Source organism: Artemia sp. Qi Xiang Cuo, chromosome 6 (genome assembly GCF_049724085.1).
Source record: "Artemia sp. Qi Xiang Cuo chromosome 6, ASM4972408v1, whole genome shotgun sequence".
Taxonomy (NCBI): Eukaryota; Metazoa; Arthropoda; class Branchiopoda; order Anostraca; family Artemiidae; genus Artemia; species Artemia sp. Qi Xiang Cuo.
The window spans coordinates 59,865,780-59,888,292 of record NC_142799.1 but is presented as its reverse complement, the minus strand read 5'-3'; the positions used below and the strand labels follow the sequence as shown (position 1 = coordinate 59,888,292).

The 22,513-nt window shown below is 34.5% G+C and overlaps 1 protein-coding gene across 1 annotated transcript in view; it reads left to right on the top strand.

Annotated features, from left to right (window-relative positions):
* LOC148951468 (inositol 1,4,5-trisphosphate receptor-like) overlaps window positions 1-22,513 on the top strand; it is a 32,639-nt gene that overhangs the window by 4,849 nt on the left and 5,277 nt on the right. The window contains exons 2-4 of the mRNA XM_089091119.1: window positions 8,015-8,266; window positions 11,052-11,239; window positions 14,256-14,425. Of these exons, the coding sequence (XP_088947245.1) occupies window positions 8,015-8,266; window positions 11,052-11,239; window positions 14,256-14,268 (453 nt within the window). The 3' untranslated portion in view covers window positions 14,269-14,425. The remainder of the gene's footprint in view (window positions 1-8,014; window positions 8,267-11,051; window positions 11,240-14,255; window positions 14,426-22,513) is intronic.

Genomic DNA, 22,513 nt, shown 5'->3' with positions numbered 1-22,513 from the left:
TTTAATGGTTGAAAGTGATTGGAGAGCTCCTCTCACGCCCACCATTTTCCCAAACACATCCAGTCAAAATTTTGAGATAGCCATTTTGTTTAACGTAGTTGAAAGTTCTGGAAATTAGGTCTTTGAGGATGACAACCCTGCTCACAGCCCTTACGGTAAGGGTTTTAATTTATGCCATGGGGGCATATCAGGTGTTTATAGACAGCGGTGTCGTAGAAACTCAAAAAGGGCTTATTCGATTGGAAATCAAAAGGCCTAGTGCCCTTTATAATAGTCGAAATTGATTGGAAGGCTTGACATTTTTATAGTATGATCGATGTGGGTACATTATATATATATATATATATATATATATATATATATATATATATATATATATATATATATATATATATATATATATATATATAATATTGACCAGGGCACTTCGTAACGAAGGAGTTGTCGTAGGAACTTCGAAAAGGCCTCATTCGGTTGAAAATAGCAGCCCTTTTTAACAGTCGAAAGTAATTGGAGGGCAACTAATCCCCCTTCCACGCCCATTCTCCCATTTGTCCATTATGTTTAAAAACTAAATTTTGCCTTAAGATTAAATCAAAATGCACTATGTTAAAGCTAATTCCCAATAAGGTATCTCAGCAGTATCCCAGGAACGACGGAGGGTATTATGTTCAAACTTTCGGGGTTAGTTCTGCTCTTAAAATTTAACCAAATCAAAATAGCTTAAGTGTATCCAAGCTATCAAAGAAAGTAAACAGATTTTTTTGCGAATGGTATCAAGTTTTCCATTTCAGGTCAACTAGAGGAGGTATGAAGGGTGTATGTTGTTAAAAATTGCTGAAAATTTTTCTCCAGCATACAAATAGCAGGCCAAACTATAAAGTCTTAAAAAGACGATAAGATTTAAAGATTATTTTCTTTTTCCCTGAAAAGACTATGTCAATATAAAACGAACAGAAATTAATTAAAAAACACAGAAATTACAGTACAGGAGTTACAATAAATAACCGAGTCAAACTCAAAACGAGCAGAAATTAACATGAGTTGGGCTCAAAACCCCTGTGCCTTCCCAAGGCCAGAACATAATTTGCACTTTACTGAAAAAGATACAAATGAATGTGCATTGTCAGTTTAATATGCATATACTGATATTTAGTAATCAAAATGCTAATATTATTTGATTTATTAAAGGTATAAAAGTAAAAATATTTATATTTTTTCAGTAAAGTGCAAATTATGTTCAGGCCTTGGGAAGGCACAGGGGTTTTGAGCCCAAATCATGTTAATTTCTGCTCGTTTTGAGTTTGACTCGGTTATTTATTGTAATTTCTGTTCGTTTTGGGTTTCGTTTTTGCTCATTTTTGGTTTAATGGAGTTCTTTACTTTTCTTTGAAAAACTTATTTTTCGGAAAAAGTTTTTGTAATTAATTACTATTAAAGAATAAATGAAACCCAAAAAGAACCGAAATTAAATAAACCAAAATAGCAAAAAAAAATACAACAAGTAATAGTATAAATGAATAAATAGATCTTAAAGCGAGTAATGCTTAGATTGAATATGAAAATAAAGCTTAAAACGAAAAAAAATATTTTGCTGATAAAGAATAAATGAAACATAAACGAAAATAAATTAAATAAACAATCGATGCGAACAAAAGTACAATAGATGTTAATATAAATCAATAAATAAATATTAAAACTAGTGAAGCTTTAATTGAATATGCAAATCAAGCTTGAAACGAACAAAAATCATTACAAACAAGAGTTTAGGTATCGCCTCCTCTCACTGTAAAAGTCTAAACCTACTGCGTCATTGGAGCTTTACTGAAAACCAATTTTATTACAAATATTTTCTTTTGTACTTAATATTGAAAACACATTAAAATTATAGTAAAATTTTTAACGGATGACCTTTCATCAATTAATATCATTCTACATCAAATTTTCAGTATAATTTACTAGATCTTTCTAAAGTTTTTCAAGACGCATATAGTTTCACTACAAACAAGAATTGGGATACTGCCTCCTTCCATAACTGTAAATAAAAACCACAAGCCTACTGCGTCATTGGCGTTTAACTGAAAACGAAATGTATTGTAAACATTTTCTTTTCCAGTTCTTACAGCATTGAAAATAAAAATAAAATTACAGTGAAATAAATTCTTGTACTGATGGATGTTTCAACAATTAATATCATTATACATCAAATATTCAATTTGATGTTGTTTATACTTTCCAAGATTGTTCAAGACGCATATAGTTTTCAGTAAAGCGCCAATGACGCAGTAGGTTTTAGACTTTTACAGTGTGAGAAGGAGGCACCCAAATTCTTGTTTGTAGTGATTTTTGTTCGTTTCAAGCTTGATTTGCATATTCAATTTAAGTTTCACTCGTTTTAAGATTAGTTTATTCATTTACGTTAATATCTGTTGTATGTTTGATTGCATTGATTGTTTATTGAATTTCTGTTCGTTTTAGGTTTCATTTATACTTCGACAGCAAAATATTTTTCTTCGTTTTAAGCTTGATTTGCATATTCAATTTATGTATTAATCGCTTTAAGATCTATTTATTCATTTATAATATTACTTGTTGTATGTTTCTTGCTTTGATTGTTTATTTAATTTTTGTTCGTTTTGGGTTTCATTTATTCTTTAATAGTAATTTCTGGTCGTTTTTAGTTAGGATTTTAAAAGATATTTGTATATTATGAGCTTAATTTTAAAATTGCCTTTAATTTATTTTGAAAACTTATTTTTAGGAAAGTATTTTTAAAATTAATTTTTGTTCGTTTTTGATTGCAAAAAGTTTCAAGTTTTAAAAATTGCTTATTCCGAAATCAAATTTTTTAAGAAAATCAAATGTTCATCAAAGTTTCTAAACTGGTATCGAAGAAACAATATCAAAGTGAAGAAATGGGTTTGTGTCAACCTCGGACTGTTTATTTTCTGATGTTTGAACTATTTTTAACAAAATGGCTATCTAAAAATTTTTATTGGATGGTTTTTGGGAAAAAAGGCGTGGGGTGGGGGTTATTTGCCCTTCGGTCTCTTTTGACTCTTGAAAAGTGAACTAGAACTTTCCATTTTCAATCAAATGAGCCCTCTCTGAAATTTATACGAGCATCCCTTCTATAAGAACCCTATATAACCCCAGGGCGTAATTTACAACGCCTGTCGCTGGGCCCTGGGGGGTTGTGTCAGCCCCGGAGTTTTAATGTCTGATGTTTGAACTATTTTTAACAAAATAGTCCCCTCAAATTTTTATCGGATGGGTTTATCCATCTGATAAGCCCAAAGGCGTGGAGGGCGGGAGGGGCTAGTTGCCCTCCGGTCTTTTTTTAATATGAGAAAATGAACTAGAACTTTTAATTTCCATTCAAATCAACCCTCTCTGAAGTTTATACGAGCATCCCTTTCATAAGGACCATGTACGGCCCCAGGACATAGATTACAATGACTACCCCGGGCCCTGGGGTTGTGTCGACACCGGAGTTTTTGTTATCTAACCTTTGAACTATTTTAAAAAATGGCTATCTCAAAATTTGTATCGGATGTGTTTGGGGGAAAAAGGGATGTGTGTGTGGGGGGGGGGGGGTTAGGTAGTTGCCCTCGGATATATTTTGATTCTTAAAAAGCGAGCTAGAACTTTCAATTTCCAATCAAATGAGCCCTCTCTGAAATCTATAGGAGTATCCCTTTCATAAGAACCCTATACGCCCCCAGGAAAACACTTACAAAGCCTACCCCCCGTGCCCCGGGGGGGGGGGTTGTGTTGACACCTGAGTTTTTTTATGAAATTTTTGAACAATTTTCAAATAACTGGCTCTCTCAAAATTTGTATAAGATGGGTTTGGGGAAAAAAGCTGGGGGGAGGGCTAGTTGCCCTTAAATGTCTTGACTCTTAAAAAGTGAACTAGAAATTTCAATTTCCAATCAAATGAGCACTATATGAAGTTTATACAAGCATCCCTTTCATAAAAACCATACATGCCTTTAGGGCATACATTAGAGCGCCTTCCCCGGGGCCCTGGGGGGTTGTATTGACACCGAAGTTTTTATTACCCGACCTTTGAACTATTTAAAAAAAATATCTATCTCAAAATTTTCATCAGATGGGTTTGGAAAAGGAAGGCTTGCAGGGGGGGGACTAGTTGCTCCCGGATGTCTTTTGACTATTAAAAAGCGAGCTCGAACTTTCAATGTCCAGTCAAATGAGCCCTCTCTGAAGTTTATACGAGCATCCCTTTCATAAGAACCATATATGCCCCAGGGCATAACTTACACCGCCCGCCCCCGGGCCCTGGGGGTTGTGTCGACACCTGAGGTTTTGTTATCTGAGTTTTGAACAATTTTTAACTTTATGGCTATATCAAAATTTTTATCGGATTCATTTGGCTAAAAAGGGGCGTTGGGGGATGTTAGTTGCCCTTCAATCTCTTTTGACTCTCAAGAACTGAACTAGAACTTTCAAATTCCAATCAAATCGGCCCTCTATGAAGTTTTTACGAGCATCCCTTCCATAAAAACCCATATATTCCCCCAGGGCATAACTTACAACGCCTGCCCTCGGGCCCTGAGGGGCTGTGTCCGCCCTGGAATTTTCGTTTTATGGTCTTTGAACTATTTAAAAAAAGGCTATCTCAAGGTTCTTATGGTATGGATTTGAGGAAAAAAGGGTGTGGAGGGGGGCTCGGTGCCCTCCAATCTCTTTTGACTCTTAAAAAGTGAACTGGTACTTTCAATTTCCAATCAAATGAGCTGTCTTTGAAGTTTACATGAACATCCCTTCCATAAGAACCATATATGCCCCCAGGGCGTAACTTACAACGCCTGCCCCCGGGCTCTGGGGGGTTGTTTCGACACTGGAGTTTTTGTTGTATGATCTTGAACTATTTTTAACAAAATAGCTATCTCAAGATTTTTATCGGATGCATTTGGAAAAAGGGCATGGGGGGCTGTTTACACTCCGATATCTTTTAACGCTTAAAATGTGAACTAGAACTTTCAATTTCCAATCAAATGTTCCCTCTCTGAATTTTATACGAGCATTCCTTCCATAAGAACCATATATGCCCCCAGGGCATAACTTATAACCCTTGCTCTGAAGACTATGGGGGGAGTGACCATCTCTGAGACATAATTTCAAGAACTTTCAAATACGTTGAACAAAATAGCTATCTCAAAATTTTGACTGGATTTATGTGGGGAAATGGTAGGCGTGGAAGGGGTGCTGGTTGCCTTCCAATCATTTTCGACTATTAAAAAGTGCTCTAACCATTTATATTTCCTATCAAATGAGCCCTCTCTGAATTTTATACGAGCATTCCTTCCATAAGACCCATATATGCCCCCAGGGTAGAACTTAGAACCCTGGCCCTGAAGACTGTGGGGGGATTGTCCTGCTCAGAGAGATAATGTCCAGAACTTTGAACTGCGTTGAAAAAAATAGCTATCTCAGAATTTTTATTGGATATGTTTGGGGAAAAGGTGGGTGTGAGAGGGGGGTTAGTTGCCCTCCAATCACTTTCGACTATTAAAAAGGGCAATAGTCCTTTGAATTTCCAATCGAATGAGTCATTTTTGAAGTTTCTACGACAAACCTTTCTATAAAAACCTTATATGCCCCCTGGGCATAACTTACAACCCTTGCCCTGAGGGCTGCGGGGAGTTTCTTCCTCAAAAACATAATTTCTATTTGGAAATCAACTACGTAGAACAAAATGGCTATCTCAAAATTTTGATTGGATGTGTTTGGGGAAATGATGGGCGTGCAAGGGGTGTTAGTTGCCTTCCAATCACTTTTGACCTTTAAAAAGGGTGCTAGAACTCTCGATTTCCAATCGAGTGAGCCCCCTTTGAAGTTTATGTGACGACCCCTTCCATATGAAGTGCCCCTGGGAAAAAAATAATAATAAAACATTGGAGCCGTATGGCCTTTACTAGCCTATAGGCAACGCTATAGGGTTGCCTCTGACAATTATTTATTGGTCTTATCGTAACAGAGTTTTAATACATTAATTGAACCATTCCAGAAAAATGTATTGAATTGTAGATATTTTCAGAAGTAATATAGCTTTTTGTGTACAGTTATTTCAACTGAACTTCTGATATCCTTTTAACCTTTATTTGTTGTTACTTAATTTGTTTCTTCTGGTGAGTTCTCATGATGGCTTGAATGTTGTTACCTCAGCCTGTATTTATTCAGTTGATGCAAGTAGTTTACACTTTTTGCCAGTACTCCTGGCTGTGCTCCAAGAAGAGAAGTATAGACAACACGTCTGCTGAAAGCTGTTTTGCCGATCTGTTTTCAAAAATCCGAGAAAAACGAGTTTAAAATTATAACATTTGTATCTCAGAATCGGCTATTGCTAGAGCGCTGATTTTTGTTTGAAAACTAAGAAGAAAAATTGCATATATTGTTGTGCTTTTTTTTATTCGTCTAAGGTGAACTGTTCCTGAAACAAAACGGAATGAATATCGGCTTTGGCAAAACCACCTGAAAATTCAGGAACATAGCTAAGATAGGGCAATCCGGATTTGACTCAGCGTGAATTAGAAAGGCAACTTTTGGCAAAACGTATTTCATCTGGTGGACAAATTCTAATATCGACAATTAACTTTACAATAAAATATAGCAAAAGATCAGCGGGAGGTCTCACATAGCAAGAAGCTCCTTGGAATTCAAGTCTTAACCTTCGGGGGCAGATGTTGCTTCGGGACAAACTGTGATTTCAGATGAAGTACTAGGTACCTCAGCTCTGTTACTAACTTCTAATAAGACTCAAATGGGTCACGGGGTCGTACAATTAAAAGTTTTTTTTGTCAAGTCTAGTAGCTAAGACTTCTTTGTGCTTCAAAGACCCTTCAATGACTCTATGAACAGCGTCGACCTCCTGAATTGTGGAGTGGCCAGGCTTAGAATACTTCATTGATATACTCTGGACGTGCGAAAACTTCCTCAGGATGTCTTGCCTCATGTAGCTCATTATTCGATTACGATTTTGAAGCCCTCATGAATCTGACCATGTAACCAACTTTCTAATGTCAGGATAGGTGGTAAACACCTGATCAAGGATAGCACAAAGACCACTGGAAATATCATTTCCTCTTCTACTAATATATATATATATATATATATATATATATATATATATATATATATATATATATATATATATATATATATACATATATATATATATATATATATATATATATATATATATATATATATATATATAAATATATAAATATATAAAATAATATAAATATATATATATATATATATATATATATAAATACATAAATATATAAATATATAAATATATATATATATATATATATATATATATATATATATATATATATATATATATATATATATATATATATATATATATATATATATATATATATATATATATATATATATATATATATATATATATATATATATATATATATATATATATATATATATATATATATATATATATATATATATATATATATATATATATATATATATATATAAACACAAGATAGCTTTTGTAACTCAGTCTTGAAAGAAAAACTGTTACTTCTGGCAAAACCGATTTCAGTGGTTAAATAACTACTAAAGCTATAATGTACCAGTATAACCACAAATGTTAATTAACTTTTTATTCAGTATCTGTTAAACAAGACGAGAAGGAAAAAGGACAAATAAAATGAGTGACTTTTTATTGAAGTTGAATTTTTAATTGCAAAAAACGTTACATATAACAAAAAATTTTTTATGCATGTAAAATAAGTCTAAGTTATTCTTCTGATTTCCAATGTTCTCGTGATCTCATTATCTGTTAAACAAGACGAGAAGGAAAAAGGGCATATAGAATGAGTGACTTTTCATTGAAGTAAATTTTTAATTGAAAAAAAAAAAAGAATTTAAAGATTCATGCCACAAAACGTTTTATAATTTAAATTATATTCTGATTTCCAATGTTCTCATGATGTAATCAATGTTGTTGCAGAGTCGTCAGCCTGTATTTCTTCAGTTAATCCAAGCAGCTTACACACTCTGTCAGTGTTCCTGGCTAAGTTCCAATAAGAGAAGTAACGTCGAAAATTGCCTTCGAGTCATGTATGATACGGGTAAACAAGTCAGTATATCTACTCCTCCGGATTTGGATCACCAACTAGCAATCGTGGTATCAAAAAATGTTGGGGGTTTCAAAACTGCTAAGTGGTTAAGGGATCCCCTTACAGCAAGAGAAGATAGCCCGGTAAGTAAACTAATAGATTGAAATCCCTATTTTCCTCTGTTAGGAACTTACAAGATTTATCTCAGTTTTGGAGGAAGACTTGATTTTTAAATGTCAATGAGTCAAATGACCAAATTCCTGAATGGAATAGTGATATCTCATTTAGAGATTATCTAAAATTACTAATATATCAATATTATTATTATTATTATTTATTTCTAACCCACACTATACAGAGGTACAATACGTGGAGTATTACGAAGAAAAACACATAAAAATGCACCGCAAATCAATATAGAAATCAAAGAATAACAGTTACAGAGTAACACATAGAATTTAAAAGAAACTAAAACAAAAGAGAAATAACATAAAAGGAGGGAAAAAAGAAGAAGAGAAAAAAAACTCACAACTTGCAGAATCTAATAAGCAGTAACATACATAAATATGGACGCAAGCTGTCATTATTGTTATCATTATTTGATTTTTACTCATTCTTTACAATACTAAAAAATATGGAGTGACCAAAGAAAGAAAAACAAACAAACAAATTAAGGAAAAATAACTTACGACTGAAAGAACCTGATAAGGTGATGGTGCGGAGAAAAACGGATACAAGTGGTATTTGAAAGCTTTCTGTGTAGTGCTTCCAGTTTTACAGTAACATCAGGAATATATTTTTTTTTTAATCGTTACCTGTTTTTAGGCCAAGGTGGAAGAAACAACAAAAATTTACAAAATCTAAAATAATTAATGATTGGATTAATAATATGTATCCTAATTGGATAGGGTGGGTGGTCTGAGTAATTTCTGCTACCATAACCTTGCGTTTTTATGGATTAGAGGACTGTTTTTTTTCTCTCTTTCTCTTGTTTGTTTGTTTGTTTTCATTGTTTTCGTGTTCTCTTTTGTTTGATTTTCATCTTTTTTCATGTATATGCTTGTTACTTCACGCATTACAATATTGCATAGCGTGGGTGAAAAAAAAAAAGTAACAATAAAAGTAACAACAATTAAAACAGATGGACTTAATCTATTAGTAAAATTACTAATAACTCATTCTTTCTATGATTCTTTCTAAGCAATAAGAGAGAACTAAATTTGTCGACAAAGCCCCATGATTATCGCAGCATCGAATAATTTACACAATTGAAGCTAATATCGATTTATCGCTACGATAGAAATAGATGTCAGGTACGATAATTTGGTGTGTGTACTCCGTTTTTATTTATAGTTCCATGCTATAAGAATGTACCATAATTTAAAGTCTAATAATCTAAGTAATGCTGATGGATGGCAAATTCAGCTTCGGTTGCTCATTGAAACGAAACTTTCCGTGCTTGATGTCTATAGCATACGCACAACATGCGCATTTTTATTTATTGACACGCACAATAAAATTTCAGGTAGGAAGGATTTTGTCACTGTTTTTACTTCGAAAATCTTTCAAAGGAATCTTTTTTTCTTTTTTCTTCTTAGAAAAAAAAAAGGCTCTAAAACTTTGCTAATTGAAACGAAACTTTTTATGCTTGATGTCTGTAGCACACGCAGAACATACGCATTTGCATGAGACACGCGCAATAAAGTTTTAGGCAGGAAGGATTTTGAAAAAATCCTTGAATGATTTTGTCATTGTTTTTACCTTGAAAATCTTTCAAGAAATCTTTTTTTGTTTTCTTTTTTTTAGGACAAAAAGACTCTAAAACCTTTTAGGTTTTCCTTACAGCCTTACAGGATATCTAGAAAAAATTTGATTAGAAAATAATGGCCAAGTCTTATGCGTGTAAACTGAACTCGAGTAAAGAAAAATTCGAAATTGCAGAAGCCCTTTATCCATCGCCTCAACAAAACTGGCTAGTAAGCATAAAATTGACACTAAGGTTGAGTAGTGAATTTCTCCTGCAAAAAAAAAAGGTTGGTGGATAAAATTGTTGATGGGCATAGAGCACAAGATCTTGTCTGAGGTGGATTCATGCAGCGAATTTAAATGTATTTGATTAGAGGGTCAGAATGAGCCCGATCTTGCACCCCACCCTCCAATTACAAACTTTTTAGTTGATAGTGTTTTTCTTTTCTAAAATTTGAGGTACAAAATGGTTCCATGGTCCCTCCAGGACCTCTCTCTAGATTTTTAACAAAAATCTAGGCATGTTTAACCGTGTTTGAAGTGGAATCATCCAAAAACTTTCGCTATGACTTATCAAAGGCACAAAGAAGGCCCGTGGCCTCTCCTAAACCACAGACCAGGGGTCAATTTTATTATTCAGGCGTTTATCCTCTGTTGCAAAAAATGACTTGTAAGTCAGAATCGTTAAGTATGCTCATCTTCGGTGACAAAGTGTCATACAGGTGCTAACTGATGCATATCCTATTCATTTCCAACACTTTATAGGCTAAAACAATAAAGATTAATACATTATATGTTACAACTTGGACAAAATTGAGTTGTCACTGGTGTACTAAAAAAAATATGAAACAAACACTTCATCAGACTGGTTTCTGAACGAGACGTATTTAGCCAGAATATACACAGTTTTAAAAATGATTTATACGAATTAAAAAAAAAATACAGGTTTTATGCATATTGTAAAAAAATTTCGAAAACAAAAGAAAATTTTCTTCAGGGGCGAAGGGTGACAGACAGGTGCTAATTGGTGCATCTTTTGCCCGTTTCCAATATATTATAAGTTATGACAATTTTACTTTATGTTAGTGGCTAAAAACGATATTGATGAGGATAAGGCGCTAACTGCACATGAGGTGTTAAGTTGTCACTGGTTGTACCATTTGTTTTTTGTTTTTATTCTAGACAGTAAAACAAGAGCGGACAATTATTGGCAGTATTACAAGCATTGTTGATGAATTACAAATTCGACTTAAGCCGCTTATTGAAGCAGAATTTTCAGTCCTTGTTGATATATATTACCGCCCAGAAGCTTTGTTCATCGCAGGAACGTCTGCTAAAGCTAAATGCGAAAAAATTGGCTTTATTAAGAAGTGAGTTACATTATTATAGTTAATATCGTTTTCTTCTTCTTGATGTAGCAGCAGGACCATGCGTTGTCCGTAGGGGCGTTCCGAGGGTCAGTTTATTGGGGGGGGGGCTTTCTTCGTAAATTTTACCGAATTGCTACCTGATTTATGAATTTTCTACAGAAATCAAGAATTTTGCTAAATTTCGGCCGATTTTGCAAAATTTCGGCCGAAATTTTCGGCGAAAATTTTACACAGTGCCAAAAAAGTTGGGGGGGGGTATTGGTGGCGCGTCCCTCCCCGACCCCCCTCGGGACGCCCCTGGTTGTCCGCTTCACCTACCATTCGGAATTCATATATTACTCAGGTCATATAATGACCTGATCTATTGTCAAATCCAATAACTTGAGCCTGAGATTTCAAACCCCCATTAGTTGCCGATAATTAACCGTGATTAGGGAGTTTCTGTTATTTCACGCTTTTTTATATTATTTGCGTAGAATGAGTAGGAAATATAAAATTAGGTGATATAGAATATTTTTACTCAGGCAGGAAGGATGGGTTGCATATGCAGGGAGTAGGAGTGATGATGGAAGCTGCTAAGTCTTGCTTGGTTGGGAAGGTATTAATAATAGAATGCTAGTTGCTAACTGAAATGTATTTTGTTACTGGTTCACGTTTTAGTATTTACGCCTTTTCTCTCTGTTTTTCCTGCCACTGTTAAGTTAAATTTTTTATTTTTGATAAAATTTACTAGAATTGTAAAAAATAACTTGCGCAAGTCCTATCACCCACAAAAATAAACAGTCATACTTTGGAAGGTGGGATTGAAAATGGGGCTGAACTAGGAAAAGACCGTTTTAGGTATGAAATAAAAGTGAGTCACGTGTTATTAAATGCAATTCTCACACAGGTGATGCTTTTTTATTTCCTTCATTTTCTCAGCTTGAACTAGACACGTGGCTTTAATTTTTTCCAAAAAAAATATTAATAAGACATTTGAGACAATCAACCTTAAATGCAACTTAGAAAACATGACATTAGGTAATGCAAGAATGCTGCTTTAAAGAAGAATGGCAATAGAAGAATGTTTGAAAAAATTCTAGATTTAAGTTGCCTAGGTAATGTGGTGTGGTGAATCTTTTTTTTTTTCAAAAATAAATGATGACACGTTCCTTCAAGTCGGTCTCAAAATACGCTGTATTTGCTGAAAGACAACTTTATTCTGTAGTGTCTTGACACCGCATTAAGGTCAGTTGAATTTGGTTTGAAATTATATTATTACATTTACAGCACACTCACAATCTAACTAACAAATGAAAGAGAAAAATTCAATCAATAATTTTTTTTGGCCTCTAGGAATAATCCTGTTGAGGACACACAAAATAAGCACAAAAGAGCAAAGCTTTCACAAGCTAACAACAAAGAGAAAAAAAATAATTTTCTTTGCCTCTAAGAGCAACCCTTTGGACCAAACATAAATTAAAAACTAATAAATAATAATAAATTTAATAAATTGATTAATAAAAATTTTAAAATAAAACAAATAATAATATGTAGTATATATATATATATATATATATATATATATATATATATATATATATATGTATATGTATATACATGTATATATACATGTATATATATACATGTATATATATATATATATATATATATATATATATATATATATATATATATATATATATATATATATATATATATATATATATATATATATATATATATATATATATATATATATATATATATATATATATATATATATATATATGTATATATATATAATACAAAGGAGTTTCGTTAGATTTTTCCTAAAGTGAGCAGAGTGTTAATCTCCGTCTTAAATGCTCTGGTAGACAATTCTAAACCCAGACACATCAGCCAAGAAAACGGACCAAGTAGTCAGTTAAAAGGGCACAATCAACAGTTGCCTTTCTCCTGATAATTCTTGGCGCATTTCTGCCCGCGAAAACAGTTTCGAAAAGATGAAGGCAGAAAAGAATTTAAGAAACTTATAAACAAAAATCGAGCAAGACACCTTATAAAAGGTGTCAGGTAACAGTGACGAATTGACTTCTTGAATCAGATGTAATGCTTTCTTGTTCAGTTTTATTAAAAACAGCTCTATTCGTTTTAAAGGTTGACGTTCAACCCAACGAACAGCAAAGTATTTGTAATGACGTGAAATTTATGTAGTTTAGCCTATGATTTAATAAACTACGAAGAAAAGAGCAAATTTCTTTAGCATCGCAGATAATTGTAAGTGTAGGAGACATGTGTCATGCCTTTACTCTGCCCTGGCCCCAGTCTTATTAAATGAAATAATAAACTCAAACGAAATCCCAAGCAATGGATTGGGTCAGTAGATGGTAACACTTTTGGACCCTTGGGGAAATGCTCCTTTTTAGGTACCTTATTTTTTATTTTCAATTAAAGTAAATGATATGATGATGTGGCAAATGAGCTGTGGCACATCTTAAGCTACTTGCACGGAATTTTTCCACTGGAAGGTAGAAACTGGGCTTGAAGGAATGGAAGCTTGGTGGAACAGCTGCAGATAGTCTTTGTTACAGACTGTAAATTTCTACTTAAGCTCACGGAGTGTTGGCTCTGGTTCCAAGCTTCAAGCAAGGATGATACCCAGCTTCCAAAATACAGTGTCGTATTCTTTATTTTAGCCGAAGGTCCAAACTTTCTGTGAAACAGCAGAGATTAGACCCATACAACTTTCTCGTATTAATCTAAAGTCTGGATCTTAGGGAAAAACCCAATAACGATAAGAAGTGAAATGAATGGGCATGCGAGTGACCAGTTTGACCAGCTGATCTTCTTGCGTATTTCCAACTTATAATTCCTCAAAAAGCTCCCTAACAAATTGCATATTTTGAAAAAAAGGTTCTTCAAAATTCATTGACAACTTCTGTCTTTAATGTATTTTTATCCGTCCTAAAGTGTCACTGAAATATGGACTGGCTCTTCCTCTCTACTTTTTTCGTGTTATTATATTTTTCCTTAGGGAAGAAAGCTAAGAAGAACTGCAATAGAAAAGTATTTGGGATCTGATGTTGAGATAGTACCTACAGAGAAAATCACTGGCAAGTCCAAAGAAGCCATCAACAGGCCAAAAGAAGCTACTAAACCATCACAAACAACGGATTCTAAGAAAATTGCTGGCCCAGGTGGTATGTACGTATTATGCTTAAGTTCTATTTGTGTGATTTCATTAAACCGCTCTCTCTCTCAATCTCTGTTTCCTCTCTCCCTCTCTCTCTCTCTCTCTCTTTCTTTTTCTCTTTTTTTTTCTCTCTCTCTCTCTCTCTTTCTCACTCTCTCTCTCTCTCTCTCTATCTCTCTCTCTCTCTCTCTCTGTCTCTCTCTCTCTCTCTCTCTCTATCTCTCTCTCTCACTCTGTCTCTCTCCCTCTCTCTCTCTCACTCTCACTCTCTCACTCTCTCTCACTCTCACTTCCTTTCTCTCACTCTCAGATAAAAAGAGGTAGGTAGTGAAGGAAAGAGACGGTGAAGAGAAAGTGGGAGAAAAAGAGGAAAGAGGAAGAGAGTTAGGGAATCAAATATTGGGCTCCCTTGAAATATGAAGAGCTTTTGCTTTATAGGAGCCTACGGGTTCAAATCCTCTCACGTATTGGATAAAAATGAGAATTTTAGTCCATATTATATTGAGTGATAAATTGGGCTTTCAGGATGTTGGGTGAAAAATGGAACTTCTAGGCCAAGGGATACTGCAAAAAACATTCGACGTTCAGTCCACAGAGTACTGGATGAAGATGAGTCCCTCATGCTCTGCAATTCTGCCTGTAAAATTGGACATCCAGTTGAACTGTAATGTTCCATTGAATTATTGGACATTCAGGCCATATGGAATGAACAATTGGGAATTCGGGCCATGGGATATTTAACTAAAAAAAGACGATTTTCCGCCCGTTGGATTGCAATTCACTTATTGGCTACCTAATTTTTTAAAAAGTAATTACGACAATTGTATGTTTTATTTTTAAGTCGTTTAAATTTCTGTTATACTTTGTTCAATAAAGGCCCAAAATAAAAATTAGCTTTAACGTTAAGAGTTATTCAAATAGCATTTTGAGTAGTTTCTCGACTTCTCTGTAAAGTGTCTTGAATTTTCTCTGCAGCCTCTCCACTTTTCTGTAAATATTATGCTTCAGAGCTAGGATTAGGCTGCTGTAATTTGCCTATTTCAGGAAGTATATATGGTTCTTTCAGCTTAAAATCGCTCCTTACTTTTGTTCGTAAAAGTTCTCTTCTTTTCGCTTAAAATGCCAAAAGAACAGCTTTCAGTCACCTTTTGAAGATGGCACAATAAGTTTGATTTACATCAACGACTAAACTCTTTGTACTAACGTACTTCGTTACTAGCGTAATGTACTTCTTTTACTAACGCAACCAAAAGAGTCGTTAGAACCATTTTCAAGCTTATGGCACTTTTTGGCAAAACAAAACATTTGCAAACCTTAGTAAAGCTTAGTTTATTTTTCATTATTTCTTATAATTGATCGTATCCACAGAGAAGTGTACTTATACCCCCCCCCCCCACCCTATTCATCCTGGACTTCATTTAGGATGTGCATTGAATCCTGAACGTTTTATTTACCCAGGAAAACAACTTTATAATATACTATAAAATATACTCACCATGTCCTCAGAAAAGATCAGGTCAAAATTCGTTGTCTAGCCGTGTGTGGAATGCTTGGAACGTACCACCGCCAGAAACATTAGCAAGTATTGCAGTTGCATTGAACACAGTTTGTTACGTTTGTAAGTAGCACAGTCATGGTGTAATAATGAAATCATGCAATATCCCTGAAAATTTGTCAATGGTCGTATAGGAATACGTTCTCTTACCAATGCTCTTCGAATTTGTCATTGACTGGGTAACAGAATGACGGTATGAATTGATGTATTTTCAGATTTTGCGATAGCAAACCTCGTCTACTTGGATTACGTTGCCATACCCACGGAATCAGCCAACAAAGTACAAAAGATACTCACACAAGTCGCCAACCATGCTATTATTCTCAAGATAGATAAAGCTAAAACAAAATATGTTGTTTTACCAAATATATGGTAGCGACTCAGCTCCAGCTGGAGCACCCAGGGTCTTCCTTGATTCGGAGAAGAAGTATTATCAAAGAAATAATGAACTTCAAGCGCCTGGGTTCCAGCGTTGCCAACGATTTGAAGTATATTCTACCGGTTATACGACTAAAGTTGTATAACAAGAAAATAATTTTTACCATCTGAACAGCAGGTTAAAGATTTGTCTTAACAAGAAGATTTTGGATAAACTAAAACTTGAGCAGACAGCCGAGAAAGAAAGGAGCAAGTAAAATCAAAATGCAGAAAATTTCTACTGTACCAAGAAATTTCCAAATGTACAGCACTGTACCAAGACTTCTAAATTGTACCATAAACTATTGAATTTTATCGCGGCTTCAACGCAGTTGTGTTCTTCGACCGATATACAAGGCTGCAATGCTGAGATGCAACTTAGAATATTTTATTCATTAATTGGTTAACGACGCTTCTAACTACAAAGGCTCTTTGCGTCGGCCTTGCAGCAGTTAGTATTGAATCCCGACTGTATTTCCTCATTTCTCCCGGTAAAGATCAATCCACTGGTCAACCATCGGACTACCTTTGGTGGATATTCAATATTCAAGATACCTTTGGTTGATTTAGTTTTGTGCAGTTGAGAAATGCCCTGTGGCATAGACAGTGAATCAAACTTCCCACCAAAATCGAATGTGTTTATCAGGTCAGAACTGTTATACGAAAGTGAAACTTAGACTATAAATGCTACTGATGCCGAAGCATTTGTAATGGGATTAATTTTCAAAAACCCCAAAATCTCCCAATTTAATTTACCCAAGTAAAATTATTCAAGTTACCAAGTAAATAATTATACATTGTAATTATACCTTGTAACAAACATCGTAAGAATCTTTCCCACAGAAAATCCAATAAATAAATCCGCCCAGGTGTCGCCAATAAACGCAATAAATATCATTTTGACCAAATCTTATACGACAGCCAACGAACAATGTAATTTGAATCTTAGGAGCTCGAAAATACCAAACTGTCAAAAGAGTAAAATTTATAATACAAAAAAATAGTCACTCGAGATGCAAAATATACTTGTATAAGCTAATTGCATTGTTCTGGAGACTAAAGTTTAAAACTAGCAATCTCAATGTAATTAAATCGTATTACCTTTTACAAACTTTCACAGAAATAAATTATAAGTCTTCTGAAAATCAAGAGACACCCTGCTGGGTAAATATTACAATGTAAAACTTTCCAAAGTAATACTTTAAAAGTCATAAATTAAGCGACACCTGCTAGCAAAATGTTGCAGTGTAAAATTTTGAATTGTTAGAAAAATTCCAAAGTGATAGCTTAAAAGTCATAAACTTTAACTAAACCCAAGTAGCCCATTGGTGCAAGCCGGCCCAATAGTGATGAAGGACAAATAATTCAACCAATAGGAATTGTAAAATATACTTTTAGCAACGCCTAAACGTAACCCCCGGCAAAATTGTAGAGGATAGATAGTTAGGACATAGCAATTTTGCGCGAGTTCATTGTGAGTCTTTTAGCAGTCTATTTGGAGTCTTATGCCAGTCTTCTAGCAGTTTTTTTTGATCAGTCTTTTACCATGATTGTGTTATAATAAACTTTTGTAGTGTACAAACTCTGAGTGATTTCGTCTCAGTGCAATTTGTTATTTTGTTGATACAACCAAGAACTCTGCGACTATTATGTAAGTAACAATAAATGCATTACTATTTTATTTTACTCTCTTGTGTTAATATTTCTCAAGCTCGTTAGTCCTTGTGGCTCCACTCGCTCCTAAGGGAAACTGAAACTCATCAATCTGATTTCGACTCAGTATGGTCGTTAATATAAGCTCCCTACATGTACTCCTAGTTTAAGCTCCCCACTCTAGAAGTTCAGCCTCCACTCAGGTAAGCCACACGCGAACCGTCAGCAAAGAGTTTAACTTAATTTCTCCATTAAATTAAACAGTTGATATAAGAACAAACAATTTTTATTGAGACTCCCTCATCAGAAGGTCTTATCAAATAACAAAACTAGAATCCCTTTCTACTTAAAACCCCCCCATTAGAATACCATAAGTATACTATAATTAATGTTCTAATCAAATTTATGAACCCCCCCCCTTAGTCGTGCGGCATCTTAGTGGCATTAAAGTTTGGCATCAAATGCAAATATATTTTAGTTTTCACTTGGGAAATACAAAAAAATTAAATTCGTATGGCTTATGACAAGCTACGAAACTTTTGAGTAATACCGCGCTGGATAGTAAATATCTCTACCACGTGGCGTTAACCCCGCCACAGGAGAGGGATGATTTGACACCTTAAAAATAAATGAGTTACACTTCGACATGCATTACTCCCATTAATCAAGGATATTCAAGGCTGATGAAAGTAAAGGAATAGATACCTTAGTCACATCACAGCTAAATGAAATATAAAGATAAATGAAAAGGCATTACAGCCTAAGTAGCTGAATTTTCGAAAGTATAATAAAAAAAAATAAGACTGTATTTTCAAAAAAAGGCCTTAACGAAATTAATTGAAATTATAAAGAACATTGTTTAAAAAGAAAATTTGCCTCGTTAATCATAGATTACTTAAACAATTTTGTGTAAAAAGGTCAACAAGTATGGAAATTGGATGCCACATTAAAGTCTAATAGAAACTTTAGAGTTTCCCTCAAACTGATCGATGATAACGCATTAACTAGAATATACTAACGAACAATATAATACGACCCTTTACGTAACTACTTCAAGCCCGAAAACCCACTCTAGACCAGGTAAAAGATACTTTTGGCAACTAAAAGTCAGTAGTAGTACCTTATACGCTTCGCAAGGTGACAATAAAAAATTTTTTTTTCTCTCAAAAATTACACTTAAACAAAGCGAGCATACTTTAGCTGAAAATCAGTGGCAATATCCTCACACTTCGTAATGTAACAAAATTTTTTTTCGGCAATTAATAAAAGCCAGTACACGTGGACAACTAACTCATAAAATACCATAAAATAGTATAGCGAACAACCCCATGAAATGCTCTAAGAAGCAATAATCCACATGTCTATACAGTATACGATAGTGAAAACGAATGGACCCCCAAGCATAGGAGGTTGGATCCAAGGATGCAGCGCGGTGTACAGTGTCCCAACATGCAATCACTTGACTCTCACCCTCCGTTGAGAAAAAGTCACGGAGATACGAGACTTGATTCCACAATAAGACGTTGCATGGGAAGTACTACAACGGTCTAGCCACCAAACTCCTTAAACAAATAGACCTTCGGTCGTGGATAGCGGTGGCCACACGGGAATGGCAATGGTGTCATTGTCTTTCCGTTGCCATTCGCCATTTGGCCCTAGCTCTCTTATGAGGAACGACCATGTCAGTTACAAAAAGTGATCATCACATAATGAGAAACTACAGTTTTGAAGTTGGACAAAATTACCCTAAAACATGGGGACCCGTTGGTCAACTGTTGTGACCTATGGTGTGTTTTATTCTATTGGTCATTGGACTTGGCTATGGAACTCTCACGAGAAGATCAACTAACCTCTCATAAAAATTGACCCGCAAGAACTACCCTAACTCATCTCTACCATAGGAAAATAATGTGACAACAAAGGTGACCATACGTGAATCTGAAATGAAAAATGAAACAGAAGTCCGATACGTGGGGAATTCCCTGACTCTGTATGCTTTTCCTGTTGATTGTTTGGGGGAAGTGTGCAGAGTCGAGGTATCTCTTACGAAATACAACCAGAACAGAAAGAATAATGCCATAAAGACTAGTAAAATTAACTATGCGACCCGCTAAAATTATCCTACCTAACTCTCACAATTATTGAAAATGTGATAACACAAGTAACACGAGAATATGGAATAAAAATGGACAAAAATCCCGATGCGTGGGGAATGCGTTGACACAGTGCCGGGACTCGAGTAGTTTAATTTTGTGTTCGGGCACTGCGCCGAGGTATTTCCTACGAAGATCAACTCAAACAGGAAAGGAACCCAAGGATACCAGTGAAAGTTAAATACCATAAACTAGAGGAACTAACTAAAAACAGCTAAAATTAATAACAAATATCACCAAATTAAAGGCACTTAACTAATCTATTATTATGCGTTAACAATTTTTACATTAAGTTAATTTATTTCACAATTACTGATAAATTTTACATAAGAGCACATTTCCAGATACGGTGTGTAACTAACCTTCAGCCACGTGTTAAGAGAAACGCCGGAACATGCAACCATATGGTATGTTGCTTATGTTAGCCTAAATCTAGTAAAACAATCAAAAAAAACGTAACTATGATGAGATACCCGAGCAATCAAAAATTAAATAAACGTAGACGAGAAAATGCAATCTTTTGGAATCTTATGATAAGACATACCGTAGACAATATTAATGCTCCGTTAAGGGAATGGGGACATGTTGACAATTTAATGAAAGAAGAGGAACTTATTAAAGCAGTAGAAAATCATGACTGTCCAAAACTATATTATCTTCTAAAAACTCATAAGACAAGGTTGGAACGAAGAATCATCCTAAGATTAACGGCAAGCCTAGTGCTTTATAATTTTAGCGCACGTGAGATGACAAGAACACTAGAGCACACTAGACGAAGTGCCAACCTGGCCTTCCGAATTTTAGTACAATATATCCCATCAACAATGTATAGCTCGTTGTCTGAATATATCGCCGACAATATGTGGTACGATCAAGATGATAATAACATAACTACAATTTGGCCCATTAAATTTCTCTCCATACTAATAGATCAAGGACATATGTTAAAAGGTGAAAGCTTTCTTAAATTCTTTTACGTCAATTGTGTAAATAACACGTATCTAAATCCGATAAACCCTTCAATAGGAACCGCAATTTTTCAAGTTGCCCCAAGAGAATATAAAGACATAAAGAAAATAACACTGAATTTTTTCCAAGAAGATGAAAATTTCGGAAGAAAAATAGTCCCTGGATTAGACGTAATAGTACGTGAGCAACTATGCTGTTGCCAATCACACGTGAACTTAAGTTTCTCCGTGGTAAAAATAATAAATGACCCATTGTCTTTATCTCAGTTGTGCCGGAAAGTCATTCGACAAAATATGCGAAGGAATGACATAACCGCCACTTTGGAAGGCCTGCACCTCCCAAACCAACTATTAGTGTATTTAATGTACCTAAATATACCTGAAAACGGTAAAAATGATATAATTTTCGAACTCCAATTCCTCAGCCCAAATGTTTCTTCATGTGAAAATTACCGACTTCTAGACATGCTTAAATCTCCAAATTCAGAGGCGGCACCGCCGGACGATGCACCCATATTGAAATTAAAACCCAACCTCAATGGAAGAAACTGTATATATAGATAATCTTGTGAATATGAATGATAAAGGAACCCTATAATATTACCTGACGTGTTATAACTATGAAAATCGATTATCATCATAATTAAAAAAAAAAAAAAATGCATTGTAAAACAGTATTGTGTTAATATTTAGGGAACTATAAATTAGAGTAAATATCACGAGATCTAAATACATTATCAGTATATTGACAAGAAGGTAGTTTCTCGAAAGTCTCTATACTTTTAAGACTATAACGCGACCGCAAAGTCGTTAAACTAGAGTACGGAACTTTAGGGATGATATCATGTTCGAACACACAAATAGCCAGGTGCAAGGTGGCACCGGTGAAAAAGCAGTTCAACTTTATCCTAAAGTTGCCTTGTTTTTCCACACAAAGTACATATTCATTATTGGTTGACATGGAGCTTTAAGTAAGTTATGGTCGAACGAATTAGTACCCGATGTATTGAGGAAATGCCGGTGAAAAAGTAGTTTGACTTCGACCTAGAGTGTACCATGATCATAACCAATCTTGAAAAAATTATAAATCAAACAAAGATCAATAGAAACTACCTCCTTTTGGCCATTGTTCTAAAATGCTCTGAAAAGACCAAATAATGAAAAGGCCAAAGCAGTTATTGAAACAGAGTTCATATGTATAAAGAACGGAAAAGAAGACGTCATATACTTAGCGGCAATTATCATTGTGAATAAATCAAAGGAATAAGTCTTCACGAAAAAAAAAATGGAACGTCAAATACGATTTAAGAAAATATGACAAAAAATCGTATAGTTCCGGAATACGATTAGCAA